Raw genomic sequence first — 16,501 nt, 5'->3', positions numbered from 1 at the left:
GAAACAAGTAAAACAGCTGATGTACCAGAGCTGATGTTTTCTTGAAAGCCACGATTATCTGTGTTTTAAACTGTAGATATGACACTTAGGCAAAGCATGGGCTGATAAGTGTCACAGGCAGCTTATCTTGTGATCGCACCAAATGATCTTTTCCTTTTTAAAAATCATGCAAATTGGAATGCTACAGGACAAATGCCTGGACCAGGGGCCACATACATAACATCTATGGAGAGTGAAAAACAGTACTTTCAGTGGATGATTGGTCCAATAAAAGTTGGTCTACTATACTAACTTTGAGTTACTTAGATTGTCAAGATCTTGATTGGTATCATCATCATGGTTTTTACATTAAGACAAATCCCTCATTACTGTAAGCTTCCTCTTTGCATTATTCCAAATGTTGAGGGCATTGTGTCATGACATTTGTATCATCGCCCCTGCTTACATTTGGCACCTTACATTAGGCACATCACAGGTTTCACAGGGACTGTTGATAGTTACCTGATACTCATATCTTTGAAAATCCAACATGGACATAATTGAGAACCAAATATTTTCAACCCCTGGTTGAAAAAAACAGTTAAAACTGGTTCAATTACAAAAAACAATGTATGCCAGTAAATACCAGTACAATGAACTACATGTACATGGAGAAACCAGTTAACATGGTAAAATACTATATAGTTAAAATACTGGTAATTCAACTGGTTTCAACTTTTCTTTTCAACCGGGGAAACAAAATGAATTGTGTCTTTGTATAATTCGCAGAAGAATATTTTCATTTTCATGGACTTCTTGTGATGTGCCAGTATACTTTATGTATTCTCCACAGATTAGAATTTGTATGATATATTAGAATTACAAAATGTGATATTTGATTAAAAAGCATCTATTTTTGAAGTGTTTTAGATATATTATGAACAGATTGTTTAAACATTATGCTGTTGAAGCAATAAAACTGTAAAAAGGTAACTATAATGAATTATGTTTATGTAATTATTATCAGTTTATCAATTAACTATCATTGCAGATAGACCTATGCTTGTGTTATCAGCATTTTGTGTCAGAAGTGAGTTTCCACTGTACATGTTCCCTTTTCCCTGGTCAAGAAGTGACTGTTAAAGCTATATGCTAAACTGTAATTAAGTTGTTGAAATTCACATTCGTAATGTAAAAAGTAAGATACAGTTTGCATTAAGGCGGTTTTAACAACTCAAATCAATGCATTTTCAGCCAAAAGTGGTTTTACACCAAAGAGTACAGTTAAGTCTCCTTAGAGGTCCTGCAAGCTTTATCCCTTGACTTCAAAAGGATTCAAACTACTATGCATTCTGTTCAATAAACTATTGGTATCAGTTATAGGTTAATGAACGCATATTACTTGTTGGAAGAAACTTGCGCTGATGTTGATGCATCTAATGTTGATGCATCTAATGCACTCCCCCCTTCGGGGCTTGTGCATTAGACGCATCAACATCAGCGCGCATGCATTATTTTGTCTAATTTCTCGAGCAACAAGTAATACAAGTTCATTAACCTATTTCATACACGAGAAGAAAAAACATGTGATATTTGCTGTTTTTATAACAAAATTGTCACTAAAAATATTGGAAAATAGAATCAAATATAAATGCATCAACCCGCCCGAAAAATGAATCGAGCCTATGAGACACAAACGCGCGAAAGCACTACGCGTAGTACGCGGAGTGCAATTAGGCACAATCAATGCATGGTTTGGATTTTTCTAACACTTGCTCTGATTGGTTCTCGCTATCTAAGACTGTATGAATTTATAGTGTACATTTTATATTTTGTTTATGTGTATTCAAGATATTGGTTTGCTTCTGTTGAACAGATGAGCATATGGTAATGATTGCAGGTAACCAAGTCACATGTAGAACCTCTATACAATTGTGATCAGATAAAGCAAAATGAGTACAATGTTACCAAAGTTGTTTTTGAGTTATAAGGTGATTTACCATTCCATTGGTTAAGTACCCAATGTTTACAACTAAAACTTGGCTGTCATTTGACACATTTTGGTGGTATTTTCATCATTCTTTATTAATCAACTTTTTATAACATTGTCCTCATGTGATTGATCAGATCTCACTTTATGGGCTCAGCGTAGCAAAGCTTTGTCTCCACTTTTGTGAAATTTGCCAAAAATTAGAATCTGGTAACAAAATTGTCAGAAATGGGCTTTCCAGTCACATAGAAATTAAACATCCATTTCTAGCCCCAATAAAACCATGGAGCAGTGAAATATAACCTTATCTCCAACAGGGCTAAGTTGTTAGTGCAACACAGTTTAGTTTCTTGTTTGTTTACTGGGTTGGTCCGTAAGGAACACATGCTTGGGTCCATAGAAAATTTATTGTCCAGACCTATGCAAAATGCACAAGCCAGGCTGGCTATATGGCACAATGCCTGTAGATCTGCAAACTTGCCTTATAAAGCATTCTTGTTGTAAGCTAGTACATTTCCATGTATGATGCTTGTGCGCTATTTAAAAAGCATTGCAAGCATTCAAGATAGTTCTAGCAATTTGGTGATAGACTCTGATGTGTGGTGATACAAATTTGGTGTCAATTTACTCTTGTAAAAAGTAGCCAAGTTGAAATTGTCTTGGACATGGAATTTTGTGCTATATAATTATCCCTGTATTATTACAAAGCTAAATCTGGGTTGCCGTGGTTCATAATTATGTAAAACAGTCTGCAGGCTGTTTTCGGCCACCTTGATCGGCTTTGGTTGAAAGACCACAGGAGAATATTTTGGTCCACATGTTTAACAAGTACCATAGCCCCATAGCACCCATGCATTGGTTCGCCTAAAGTTCGGTAGTGATGTAGGTGCATATTTTGTTGGTAGCAGTAATTAATTGTGCACATAATGTCAATCGCATAGAGTGTACATGCACACATATAATGGCGATTTGTTGGCACACTTGCAGTGCAACCGTGACAAAGCATTGACATCAATACCAAACTTGAGGTGAACCAGAGTATAGAGATGTCTACTTCTGATCATAGTGGTATATTTGTTAGATTTATGAAATAATATGTGCTCTGTTTGGTTTACTGCTTTTCTTTTTCAGATCAGTGTTGGTTGCAACTCAAGTTGGGACAGCCCCATTAAACCTGTGCATTTATATTACTCCACTGACTTTGGTGTGACATGGGATTACCTTATACCCCAATGCCTACCAGGTGACCCACAATGCAATGGTGTCAACAGCCCATCAAGTGTTTATCATCTAAACTCAGGATGGAGACGAGGTATAATTTCTCTGCCAGAGAAGTTGACATCAAGGTAATTTAAATTAATGAAATTAACTTAGGTAGGGCATGTTGATAAAAAAGTTGTGTGCAGGCATTCATTTTCATAAGTAAGGTCTTCAGGAACTGGTTTGGAACACATTGGGTCTTGGGATCTGATTCTGAATGTTTGGAATGAGCCAGTGTGGTACTGTGTAGGTCTCAAAGAACTGAATTGAAACTAATTTGACATCCTAAGAAACTAATATGGAAAACAAGTTTTTGTTTAAGTAGGCCTAAAGGTTTTGAGGTAAAAAATAATAATTAGTTGCTTCAGAGCTAAAGAATTGATGGGCTATCCAGATTTTGAGTATGCTAAACCAGGGGTGAGAAGGTGAAATATGTTGAACTGAAATGGTGGTCTTGAAGAACTGTAAGAGTGGTGAAAATTGGAGTCTTAACAACCACACATACGTATCCTGAAGATACTTCAGTGCCATTAAAACTGTACTGTACAGCACATAAAATATGTATCAGAGCTTATAGTTCAGTCTTTTCATATCTCTTTCATGAGGCATATACGCTTCCGTTGGTTCCAGCAAGCCACAGAAGGGTCTGATGTTAGCCAACTGTGGGCCATTGATGATGTCACTATTGGACCAAAATGTCCAAATATATGTAGTGGTCATGGATCATGTGATTACCCACAATGCATCTGTGATGATGGATTTAATGGTGAATCGTGTGAAAATAGCATCAGTGATTTACCAGTAAGTTTAAGCTAAATGAGCTTAAAATATTTTGTTTTCTTTCATGATAATTATGAAATCTGTGACATTGTGTTGTGCTAATTAATGAAATTTGTACAAGGGAGTCACATTGAAATGTAATCAAACAGGAATAGCAAAATTGTTTTTCAGATACAGATAAAAAAAGATGAATGCAACTTTATTTGTTTACAACATAGAGGTGTACTTATGTTGCATAAACATGTTACATTTTAAAAGATCAAAAAGACCTAAGGGAACATGTTTTTACACATTGTGAATGTTAAGATGAAAAAATTATGTAATGACAAGCAGGACTTACAGTGTAATCTACATCCAGTCACCGGCACTAGCTTTGAAGTTCAGCATGTTCTGTGTTAGCTTAGCATTACTTGGTGCGTATACATACTTTTATGTGCGTGATCAACCTTCCGCATATGTACACATAAGAAACCACACTAAGCCAACGCAGCACAAGCTGAGCTTCAAAGCTAGTGCCAGTGACTGGAGGTAGATATATAGACTATAGCCTCTGGACCTTTAGTGTACTTACTTGTCAGGTATTCTATGAACCAAGCTAGCAGCCTCTCATGTAAGCTACGTTTGTTCATGATGTGATCATTACAGTTTACTCAAACTTCAGAGACTAGGGTTAGGTTAATATTTTAGGGTTATGGTAGTAGGGTTCAAAGATTAGAGTTAAGGTTAGATGTATGGTTGGGATTACTATTTTAAAGTTGCATCAAGGTTTGAGATCATATGTCACTTAATATCTCTTGAAGACTTTCATCAAAGAACACATTCCAGATGGAGAATTCAACAAGTCAATATGGAATTTTATACAAGGCGGAAGGGTTGCCATGGCAATGGATGGCTGTGGTGCTGTACATGAGGGATGGTCTATGTATTTCAGTGGCCATGGATTAAGAAGTGCTGAGACAGTAGATATGGACCTCAGAGATGCAAGGTATGATATCATAGGGATTAGAATTATCTTCTACCATAAGATATGAAAATGAAGGGCATGTGAAAACACATGGATATTTTTTCCCTTCCGGATAGCTCTTCAATATTTTGGTATCATTGTGTGACTTTCTGAAAGCTTTTATGTTTTGAGCAAAGGATATTTTCACAAGTTTAATCCATTTTGCTGTTATGTATTTGTCAGCAAAGAAGGAAAGGGAACCAATTATATAATTTTGAGTAATAAATCCAAGAAATAAATTGTAATATTGTTTTAATCTGTAAAGGTCCATGTGGCCTGTATTTGTGCACCATCATTGCAAAACAGTTGCAAATATTAAAACAAGAAGTGACTGCAGAATTAAGCTTTTAATTTATTTTTATCTCTTTAAATTCTTAGTTTTGTTCAATACTATGCTGTGATTGGTAGTGATGGTTCCTTGGTAACATGTAGCCAAGCAACACGAAGGGATGAAAGTGTCATTTTACAGTTTTCAACAGATGGAGGTAAATTTTATTAAAAGAGTAAATATGGAAATTCTGTAGTTACATACAATTATAAAATTAAAAACATTAATTATCTGGATGATTTGTATTATCTGGATGTTTACATTAAATGAATCCATTGATTGATCATTTTATTTGACTGTATTTGGTAATAGATATATCGTAAACGTTTGCCTAATGGCGCACCTGGGCTCCTTTACCGTGGGCTAAATTTCATGTACAAATAGAGAGCTCCCTCCTCTAAAAATCCCAACAAGAATTAAGGGTATGTGTCCTTATTTGCTGGTGTGATTTTTATGGGAGGGGGCTTTTAGTTTGTATCTAAAATTCCAGTTATGTCAAGGGAGCCCATAGCGAACGTTTACGGTATTTAGAATAAGAATGAAGAAATAAATCATATTATCTTGTTTGTTTGACTATCTAGGTATAAGTTGGCATATCTTGGCTGAGTTAGACTATCAGCAATACTACCCATCTAGACATGATTACATCACCCTACCAACTCAAGCATGCACCCAAGCAACAAGACTGAGATGGTGGCAGCCTTTAATGGCGGGCAAACAACAGGCACAATGGGCATTAGATGATATCTACATAGGTAAGGGAAGGAACCACAAGATTGATGAAGCCCTGTAAATGTAACTAATATGATAGAATTATTACAAAGCTGATCCCTTGCCTCTCCATATATCTCTAATAAAATTAGAATAGAGTAAAAATAATATTGATGTTTTTAAGAGTAGGTCCCTATATCGGTAATAGGAATGTAATCATAGAGGATTGCTGATATCTTTGTCAAGAGTGTCAGGGCGTAGTAGATTTAATAATATGGTGAATAAAACTTGGAAATGGCTGGTGTAAGCATATTTATATTGATTGATCCAAGGTATTTGTCACACTTGTGTGAACCAAAATGACAACAACATGATTTGTGATTTAAGGCCAAAGGCGGCAAATTTGGAATTGAGATGAAGGCAAACATATAAACAAACAATAAATTACATAAGAACCAAGTATGCAAGACCTTTAGTTTTTCAGTTTATGATAGCCTAATGTTTGTATAAGGTAATAGTTATAGTAACTTAATTTTTAAAAATGCCTCCTTTTCCCCCCCCCCCCCCATTTGCCTTTGAAGGAGTATGGCTTGGTCAATACTTTATCTCCCCCTATTACAAGCTGATCATAGTATAGTATGTGTTCTTGTATTTACATAATGAGCATCAGTACAAAGCAATATTTGTATCCTTTACAGGTGGATCTGGCATCAACCCTACGGTACTGACTGACACATTTGACAGTGCACTTGATGAAACTCAGTGGGAGTTCCATCCATTCGGGTCTGTGGCGTTACAAGCTTGTGGTAACCTAAATAGTGCCCTCTATTGGTCAAACGAGAGAGGATCACAATACAGAGCTGGATCAGTTACAACTCGTCAACTTATCATAGACAGAGATTATATTGTGCAATTTAAGGTAAAAAATATAAATCAAATCTAAAAAATAAGATACATTTTAGGCCAAAATATTATTTAGATAGTGTATCTCCAACCTTTATTGCAGGCCTATAGGCATGAATGAGGTGATGTAGCAAAACACTCCTACTACTACTGATAGGAATATCCAAATGTGAAAGAAAAGGTTTGCCCAACAAAGATCAAAACTTGGTAGTGTATAAATGTTTAAAGAGTACGTCAAAAGTCCTCCTTAACGGGTTATGCCATTTTAAATCGACTTTCGAAAAGTTTTTTGATACATTCATTGATTTCTCAAAAAGTAAAATCGCAGTTTAACAAATAACGGTTCAAATGAAAGCCATTATTGGGGCTAATTGTTGTATCACTATGATAGGCCTGACACCAATATAAACACTTGTTTCGGTGACCCAAGTTCATGGTCATTTCTGCTCACGCACTTTTTACAGATGGCCTGGAATTTCATATTTCGGTTTCAGCGATTGCCCGAAAAAGGTGGTATGTTTTTGAAAAGCGTTTCCGCTTGGAATGTAGATAGTTATTGTTGCTATTACTCTTCGCGATTTTAATTTATACACTCTTTAGCCGACAATTTTCAATGCATTTTACACAATAGATACGTCGCTTGCATAAATACCGCTATTTTTAACAGTATCGCTTTTGTTAACCAACATAACATCAAAAAGAGTTCTCAAGACTTTGATGAGACCATAGATACCAAATCGGACTACATGTGATGAACAGATTTTACACTAGAATCAAAAGAACCAGCGTAGGCCCTCTCAAAATGTACTTTTTTAAAATATCGCGTTGTGATAAAAATGACTGCCTTTTCCTTGTTTCTTATAACAAGGAAAAGCTTTACTTACCTCAAACTTCAAACGTAGTGCTGTCTCAGTGTCCGTTACTGGTTAGTATTATTCCGATTAAGCGATTTTCATGATTTAGGCCTACTTAGCCTACATTTGAGCAACTATTTGCCCACACCGTGTACGACTTTAGTCCAAAGATGGCGCTGCATTCAGTATCACACTAAACGACAAGGTTATACTAAGATGTGTAAGACTTTCTGACACTATATTCACGGTTGTTCTAATGGCTATTCAAACTTATGACAAATTTGGCTGCTTTGCGTTGTTCAATACCATTTCACCTAGTCTTGGTACCAGCGAAAGTTAGTGCTCCTCCGTCACTAACGGTGACGGAGGAGCACAAACCGGCTGGTACCGAGACTACATTTCACAGACGCCGACAAAATATCACTGCGTGTCCCGTCAGTAGTTTTTCACCATTAAGTCTATAAAATGTATACAAAGTTAGGTTTCAATAGCAGGAAACTTTTTTGGCTGAGGACACCATGTCCGTAAGGCATAAATATGTTGTTTTTTGCCCCTGAAAGGTATTAGTGATCGCGGCGCCATTATCGTGATTATTGGGGATTCCTTTTTTGTGATGAAGGCACCACCCGAAATGTCCGTATTCCAAAATGTAATGAACTTAACTCTGTACTCCCCCGGGGAGATGATGTAGTTTGCGACACTCATACCCCCTGGAATAGTGCATGATGGGAAAGAGGGAAAAAGGTCTATTGAAGCAGGCCTCAGTTTAGCGAACTTTGTCTAGTTTAATGCGATGCGAGTGCAAGCGCCGCTCAGACTGTGAAGGTTTCTGGATACCGAATATGGGTTTAGATTAGGCCTATATCATGTCCTCTAGGCCATATAATTTATTTTTGGAAAGGAAAGTCTAATCTCGGAGCCTATTCAATTGAGAAGGGACTGGATTTTGTCATAATAATATAAAAATTAATACTTAATGCCTCGCGATTTTTTTGATATCCAGCCATAGTATTTTAATTGATTAAACTGAACATAAAGCTATATCTTTACTAGCTTCATGCACTAATTTGCAGACCCGCCTGCCTTCTACATGTAGTGAGTACCACATTAGATTGTGTTTACAAGAAATAATAAGCGCTGCCTCCTCGAAATTTCTTATGCCATCAGCTTTGATGATTAAATATTATCTACAACTCGGCACCTGTGTTCAAGGCCTTTCTTTTATCTATTGACCTCAAAAGAAAGGATTAGAATGATCAGAATGCCGCCCCTGACCCCTTTCCACACATTAATAATGAGTCGGTACGGGAACGTGCTACAGCTATACTTCAATGAGTACGTATGGCTACTACGCATTTCAATGGCCTTATTGTGATCTGGCGGGAGTTTTAAAAGCACGGTCCCTGACTGCGTGGGCATATTTCCGGACAAGGAACAATAGAGACCAATTGCCTGGCAATGACGTCACATGTAATCCCAGTCTATAGTGTGATTAGAACATTATAGGCTGGTGGTCACTTATAGTACGATCAGTACGAAAAGTCCAATGCGATTATTAATGTATTTTCTAAAATTAAAAGAACCCCTTTTTAGCGGGAATTTTTGTAAGTTACACAGCTGAAGTTGTGAAAGGGTTGAAAGACTACAATATTACGGCTTAAACAAGAATTTCTTTGTTTGGTCGTTATTCCTATAGACTCATCCCTTAAAGTATGAGATAGAAGTGAAATTTATTACAACCAGTGTGGTCGCTCGGTTAATCCTACTGACCTGCTCAGCTGTAATGATACCAAATTAAGTTTATTATGAAATTTTGTTGCCATTTACAAAGTTATGACATTTAAATTTTTATCAACACCATTCAGCATGTTCAATGTCTTGTGTTACAGATCAGTGTAGGCTGTCAGAATCCATCACACACTTGTACAACTGACCATGCTGTCCATTTGGAATTCAACACTGACCCATCCACTGACCACTGGGCCCTTGTTCAGCCGTCATGCTTGCCAAATGATCTGTTTCACACACGATGTGAACCCAATGAATACCAATCAGGTAGTGTGTTCACTGCAAATCAATATACTAATTGGCAGAGATTGACCTTTGACCTGCCTCCAGAAGCTATATCAAGGTATGTACATCTATGTTTGCATGAAATTGAAACTGACTGACTGTTCATAAGTTGAAATAAATACACTGTCTCTCCTTGCATAGTCCCTTTGTTCCAGTGTGCAAACCTTGATTATTGCATGAAAATGTCAAAAGAACAGGGTTACCTGGGGGTCACACAATGTCAGGGATTAGCCAATGAAGTGCTGATATTTCATGATATGCAGGCATGAGAATCTCCAGTCAAAACACTGGAACCAGCCTTTGTGACATCAAATTTCCAGCCAATTTTCAGGTGTTTTTGTCCAATTTTGCATGTTTTCCAGCTTTTCCAGACTTTTCATGAATGTGTATTCTCATGCCTGATATGATTCAATCAGCCAATCAGAACCCTACTTCCTTATTCATGCACTACATCAGGGACAAAAAGTGTACAAGAAACCTGACAAAATTTACATATTGTTAAAATACATTGTCTACAAATATGTGGCTTATACTTCCTCTGTTTTATGCAGTTCAACTCGGTTACGCTGGATGCAGAATCCCACCACAGGACAAGAGTCTCCAAGCTGGGCTTTGGATGAAGTGTATGTGGGAGAGAAATGTTCCAATATGTGTAATGGACATGGAATATGTACCCCTGGAGGACAGTGTCAATGTGACCAAGGATTCATAGGTAAGATGATACATAGTGACAAGAGTCTACAAGCTGGGCTTTGGATGAGGTATCTTTTGGAAAAGGTGTCCCAATTTGTAAATTGGATGGACATAAGATATGGTTACCAAAGGACTGCGTCGATTTGATTGATTCGATGTATCAACAATTTTCAAAATTAATGAAATGTTATCAGACATTTTCTCTCAATATGTGGATTTTCCATCAGGATTAAGGTACGAGGGGGTATCCAAAAGTTTTTGAAATCACCCAGAAGTGAAGGAGCTATATAGCTCTTTCACTTCTGGATGATTTCAAAAACTTTTGGATACCCCCTCGTAACAAAGTCAATCAACCTGTGATGGTGTAATTTTGCACCAATTATGCAACTAACATGCTTGTCAGGTTCTCCAGGGCACAACCTGAAAATCTTGTGTTTTAGGTTTTATTTAACTGGCTTAATTAGATTGAAATGTTTTAAATAATATTTTCTGTGCATTATAGGAGACACCTGTACACCAGCAATCCCACTGTCACATCAACTCCATGATAACTTTGAAGGTGGTATTTCTTCAATTATATGGTCGGTGATCCATGGTGGTAGACTTGGCAATGGCTGTGGTGGATTGGTGCCTCATGCTCATGGCAAATCACTTTACTTCAGTCAATGTGGTACCAGGGAGGCTATTACTGCTGAATTTGACACCACTGTTGCAAGGTGAGAACCTATAACATAAATTTATTCTATGATCAGCTCGTAATAGGCAAGAATTCTTGTTTTTTCTATCAATCCGCAATGTTATGAGTCCCTCTTTATTATGAGCTGATTATAGTGTAATCTAGACATGGAGCTTTTCAGATTGCTGCTATGTCCCAAGAAATAAAGTGAAATGAAAGTGAGCATGATCATTGACATTGTCCCATTGTGAAAATTGAATTGTGCATATAGATAATGAATAGCCTTATATAATGCAGATTATTGTTATTGTTCTTCACTGCTACCCAAAATTCATGTTAAAGACTTCTAACCATAAATTACACCCATGGAGAAAGACAATAAACTTATCCTATCCATATTGCAAAAAAAGCATTAAAATATAGGGGTGTCGGGGGATGAGTATATTTTATTTCACTTTTCCAGATATTTTTTAAAATTAGTTTTATAAATCAAAGTAAAAGATGTAAGAATCATAGATGAAAAAATATATGATTATATGCTTTTGAGCACACAGCCTGTGTCTTCTGGTAGTTGTTGATGTTAATCCCATGTCTTTGCTCAATAAATTATTTTAATTTGATTGAATTTTATATTCTCTTTTTTCAGGAAGGTCTATCAATCAGGTCTCAATGGCTGTCCAACCCTTTCCTCCTTGTTTATTATGTAAAAAGTTTTGATGCTTTTTGTTGTTTTTGTTTGCATGTTTTTAATTCTTGGATATAAATTTGAATTGAATTGCATTGTTTTGTTTCCAGTGAGCTGATGTTTGTTCTTGAGATAGGCAGTAGCAACTTCAATCCATCCTGCACTGTGAATCTGACATCACCTAATATAGACAACAAAGGAATCCTTGTTCATTACACCAATGACAATGGCATTCATTGGTATCTCATACAGTCTCATGATCCACATGACTACACACGTGCACAGCGGGTTTCATACATGCTGCCTACAGCTGCTAGAGGGCGTGCTGTCAGGTTTCGATGGTGGCAACCTGAGCATGATGGGGCCAATAAAGATCACTGGGCAATTGATAATGTCAATCTTGTGATGTAAGTATGAACTAGATCTGGTTACAGATCTGGACCTAGCCGGGGCCGGAAATGCCAGTCTTAACTTAAAGTTTGACCTTTGACCGGCTATTGTGGACATCTCACACCATTAATGGTGCATCACTGTAGCATGTAGGGGCTTTATCCGTCTTCCATATGCTGAGATACAGCTACTTTTCCGTAATTTTAAACATTTTTTTGCAAATTTGACTATTTGACCTCCTTAATGACCTTTGACCCCAATATAAAAAAATCCTCATTTACACCGAGAAAATGTATTGTTACAGTTTAAATTAAAAAAATCTACTATGCTTAGTTATGGAGATAAAAAAACTTGAAGTTATTTAGCTTAAAACCGGAAATGACGACTAAATGACCCTTGACCAAAAAAATAAAAATACTGTGCATACATCGGGTAACACTAATGCATATATGAAGTTTATGTCACTCTGGTCTGGTTACATTTTGAGATATAAAAAAATGAACATATTTGATGATTTTTGGTTTTTTTTTGGAAGCGACCCCTTAATGACCTTTGACCCCAAAACTGTAGACACCCCAAAGACCCTGGTTAGTAGCAATGCATGTGTGCTAATGACAGCACTCTGCTATGTAATTTGTAAAAACAGTGATTTTTGAATATTTTTAGCTCTCAGACCGGAAATGACCCCTTAATGACCTTTGACCCAAATTCTGTGAATAAATTATAGACACCGACCAAAGTCAAGTCACATGACCTAAGCATGTCACCATCACATGTTATCTGTGGAAGAAGAAGCATTTTAGAGTAAAAATCACATTTTTGCCATTGTGAGCAGGTCAAAGGTCAAATGGAGTTCAATGTCATGTCACATGTGGGGACATGGTCAGTGGTGTTTGTGACCAAGTATGGTCAAAAACTGTCGAAGCATAACAGAGCTAGGGGGAAACGTGGCAAGTCACGCACGTGTTGCCAGAAAGAAAGAAAGAAGAAAGATCCGATAGCATCACAAGACCTAGCCGGTGTCCCGGCTAGGTAACTATCTTTTTATGTTACTTAAAATCATTAATGCAATATCACATACTGGTCACAACAGAGCTCAACAGATCAGCAATTAACACTCAGTGCTCATAATATAGTTCTCCTCACCTTTTGAAAATAGCAGTATCAAGTATAACAATGAAGTTTGACATCCCAAGTGTTGCACAATTTTAAAAGTATACAGCAGTGATGAATCTTGTGTAGTGCAAGTTATGGAAAAGATATACATGCACAAAATAAATCAGGTATTCTCTTTTTACAAGACCCGGTTGGCAAAATTCAACTGTACATATCAAGAAACTGAAAACTGTAATTGCAAGTCAGTTATTGTCAATTTAAGACTTGCTGACTGAAATTTATTCAGGAAAACTGGAGATATTAATGAAAAACATTGTCATCTGAGGAAGTGCATTGATGGTGGTTTTTCAGATTGCTGACACAGAGAATCATGATAATTCTCACACAACATTTGCTATTGAAAAATGGTTCATTTTGTTGAGCACTTTACATAATAGAAATTAAAACATTAAAGACCCAGAAGTGCAAATTTATTGTTTAAGATGACAAGTTTTCATTCACATCACCAGTTTTACTTTATAATAAATTTTAGTCAACAATGCCTCAAATTCAATAAAGAAAAGAGAATAGTGCCTAGTTGCTTATTTCATTTTTTGTGATATTTAATCCAACTATAGAGTCTTCTAATAAAGTGTCTAATGAAGTATCTAATATGGCATTTATTTTGAGCACTAGTTATTTTCAATGGTGACATAAAACTTGAAAATGTCGTGTCAAAACTCACTGATCATTTCGGATACCTTGTACATTTACCATACTACTTGTAAACAATATTTTCTCTTTCTGATTAGGTCAAGAAGAAACACCTTGTTATATCCAAGGAGAACGTATGGCAACAAGTAAAACAGCTGACATACCAGAGCTGATGTTTTCTTGAAAGCTACAGTTATCTATGTTTTAAATTGTAGATGAAATGACATACTATTTCATAGTACTTAGGCAACGCATGGGCTGATAAGTGGCACAGACAGTTTTATCTTGTGATTGCACCAAATGATCGTTTCCTTTTAAAAATCAAGGAAATTGGGAATGCTACAGGGCGAATGCCTGGATCAGGGGCCACATACATAACATCTATAGAGACTGATCTTGATTGGTATCATCATCATGGTTTTTACATTGTGACAAATTCTTCATTACTATAAGCTTCCTCTTTGCATTATGCCCAATGTTAAGGGCATTGTGTCATGATATTTGTACAATTGCCGCTGCTTACATTTGGCACTGTGCATAAGGTACATCACAGGTTTCATAGGACCTGTTGATAGTTACCTGATATTCTTCGGTTGAAAATCCAACATGGACATAATTGAGAACCAAACATTCCAAAATTGGTATGATCACCTCCCTTTCAAACCCCCGGTTGAAAAAACAGTTAAAACTGGTTCAATTATGCCAGTAAATACCAGTACAATACTAGTTGAACAACCAGTTGAACTACATGGACAAACCAGTTAACATGGTAAAATACTAGTTAAAATACTGGTAATTCAGCTGGTTTCAAGTTTTCTTTTCAACCGGGAAACAAAATGAATTGTGTCTTTGTATAATTCGCAGAAGAATATTTTCATTTTCATTTTCATGTACTTCTTGTGATGTGCCAGTATACTTTATGTATTCTCCACAGATTAGAATTTGTATGATATATTAGATTTACAAAATGTGATATTTGATTAAAAAGCATCTATTTTTGAAGTGTTTTAGATATATTATGAACAGATAGTTTAAACATTATGCTGTTGAAGCAATAAAACTGTAAAAAAGTAACTATAATGAATTATGTTTATGTAATTATTATCAGTTTATCAATTAACTATCATTGCAGATAGGCCTATGCTTGTGTTATCAGCATTTTGTGTCAGAAGTGAGTTTCCACTGTACATGTTCCCTTTTCCCTGGTCAAGAAGTGACTGTTAAAGTTATATGCTTAACTGTAATTAAGTTGTTGACATCCACATTCGCAATGTAAAAAGTAAGATACAGTTTGCATTAAAGAGGTTCCTAACAACTCAAATCAATGCATTTTCAGCCAAGAGGTTTTACACCAAACAGTACAGTTAAGTCTCCATAGAGGTCCTGTATGCTTTATCCATTGACTTCAAAAGGATTCAAACTACTATGCATTCTGTGCAATAAACTGTTGGTATCACGTTTAGGCAAAATTGTGTACATTTTATATTTTGTTTACATGTATTCGAGATATTGGTTTGCTTCTGTTGAACAGATGAGCATTTGGACATGATTGCAGGTAACCAAGTCACATGTAGGACCTCTATACATTTGTGATCAGATAAAGCAAAAAGAGTTCAATGTTACCAAAGTGATTTACCATTCCATTGGTTAAATACCCAATGTTTACAACTAAAACTTGGCTGTCATTTGACACATTTTGGTGGTATTTTCATCATTCTTTATTAATCAACTTTTTATAACATTGTCCTCATATGATTGATCAGATCTCACTTTATGGGCTCAGCATAGCAAAGCTTTGTCTCTATTTTTGCGAAGTTTGCCAAAAATTAGAATCTGGTAACAAAATGGTCAGAAATGGGCTTCCAGTCACATAGAAATTAAAAAATCATTTCTAGCCCCAATAAAACCATGGAGCAGTGCAACACAGACTCAAGTGGAACATAGACAAAATGGCCGAAATGGAGATGAGGTGGGTGTTGCACCCAGCCATTGACTTACTAATTCCCATTTGCTGCTGCTGGTAACAAACGTCACAAACAAACACAAAAATCATTCACTCATATTCTTTAAATTGTTAATTGGTGTTATTATCATTCCAATTTGCAAATAACAGATAAATAGATACATAGTATGAATTAAATTTAAAATTCATTTTTTACGAGGTGAGTACAACAAATCAATCTCTCAATATGTGGATTTGTGTTATGTTGTCTGCTATAAATTCAATTCAATTAATTCTTCATTAATTCACACAAATAAGCCAGGGAGAGGTAGTTGCACTTTCCACTCTCCACTTGAGTCAGCTTCACCTTGTGTTTGATTTCAAATTACATGTGTTAGTCTAACCCCGCAGTATACACATGAGTA

General features: G+C 36.2%; 1 protein-coding gene across 1 annotated transcript in view; it reads left to right on the top strand.

The window, feature by feature from the left end:
• Nucleotides 1-14,526, top strand: part of LOC140147483 (reelin-like) — an 82,046-nt gene extending 67,520 nt beyond the window's left edge. The window contains 12 exon segments of the mRNA XM_072169260.1: nucleotides 833-842; nucleotides 3,101-3,315; nucleotides 3,835-4,030; nucleotides 4,810-4,994; nucleotides 5,391-5,497; nucleotides 5,922-6,095; nucleotides 6,750-6,970; nucleotides 9,698-9,939; nucleotides 10,433-10,593; nucleotides 11,077-11,290; nucleotides 12,046-12,342; nucleotides 14,233-14,526. Of these exon segments, the coding sequence (XP_072025361.1) occupies nucleotides 833-842; nucleotides 3,101-3,315; nucleotides 3,835-4,030; nucleotides 4,810-4,994; nucleotides 5,391-5,497; nucleotides 5,922-6,095; nucleotides 6,750-6,970; nucleotides 9,698-9,939; nucleotides 10,433-10,593; nucleotides 11,077-11,290; nucleotides 12,046-12,342; nucleotides 14,233-14,284 (2,074 nt within the window). The 3' untranslated portion in view covers nucleotides 14,285-14,526.
• Nucleotides 14,527-16,501: the final 1,975 nt, after the last annotated feature.

Source organism: Amphiura filiformis, chromosome 3 (assembly GCF_039555335.1).
Source record: "Amphiura filiformis chromosome 3, Afil_fr2py, whole genome shotgun sequence".
NCBI classification, from domain to species: domain Eukaryota; kingdom Metazoa; phylum Echinodermata; class Ophiuroidea; order Amphilepidida; family Amphiuridae; genus Amphiura; species Amphiura filiformis.
The sequence above is the reverse complement of the archived record's forward strand: the minus strand, read 5'-3'. Positions and strand labels throughout refer to the sequence as shown.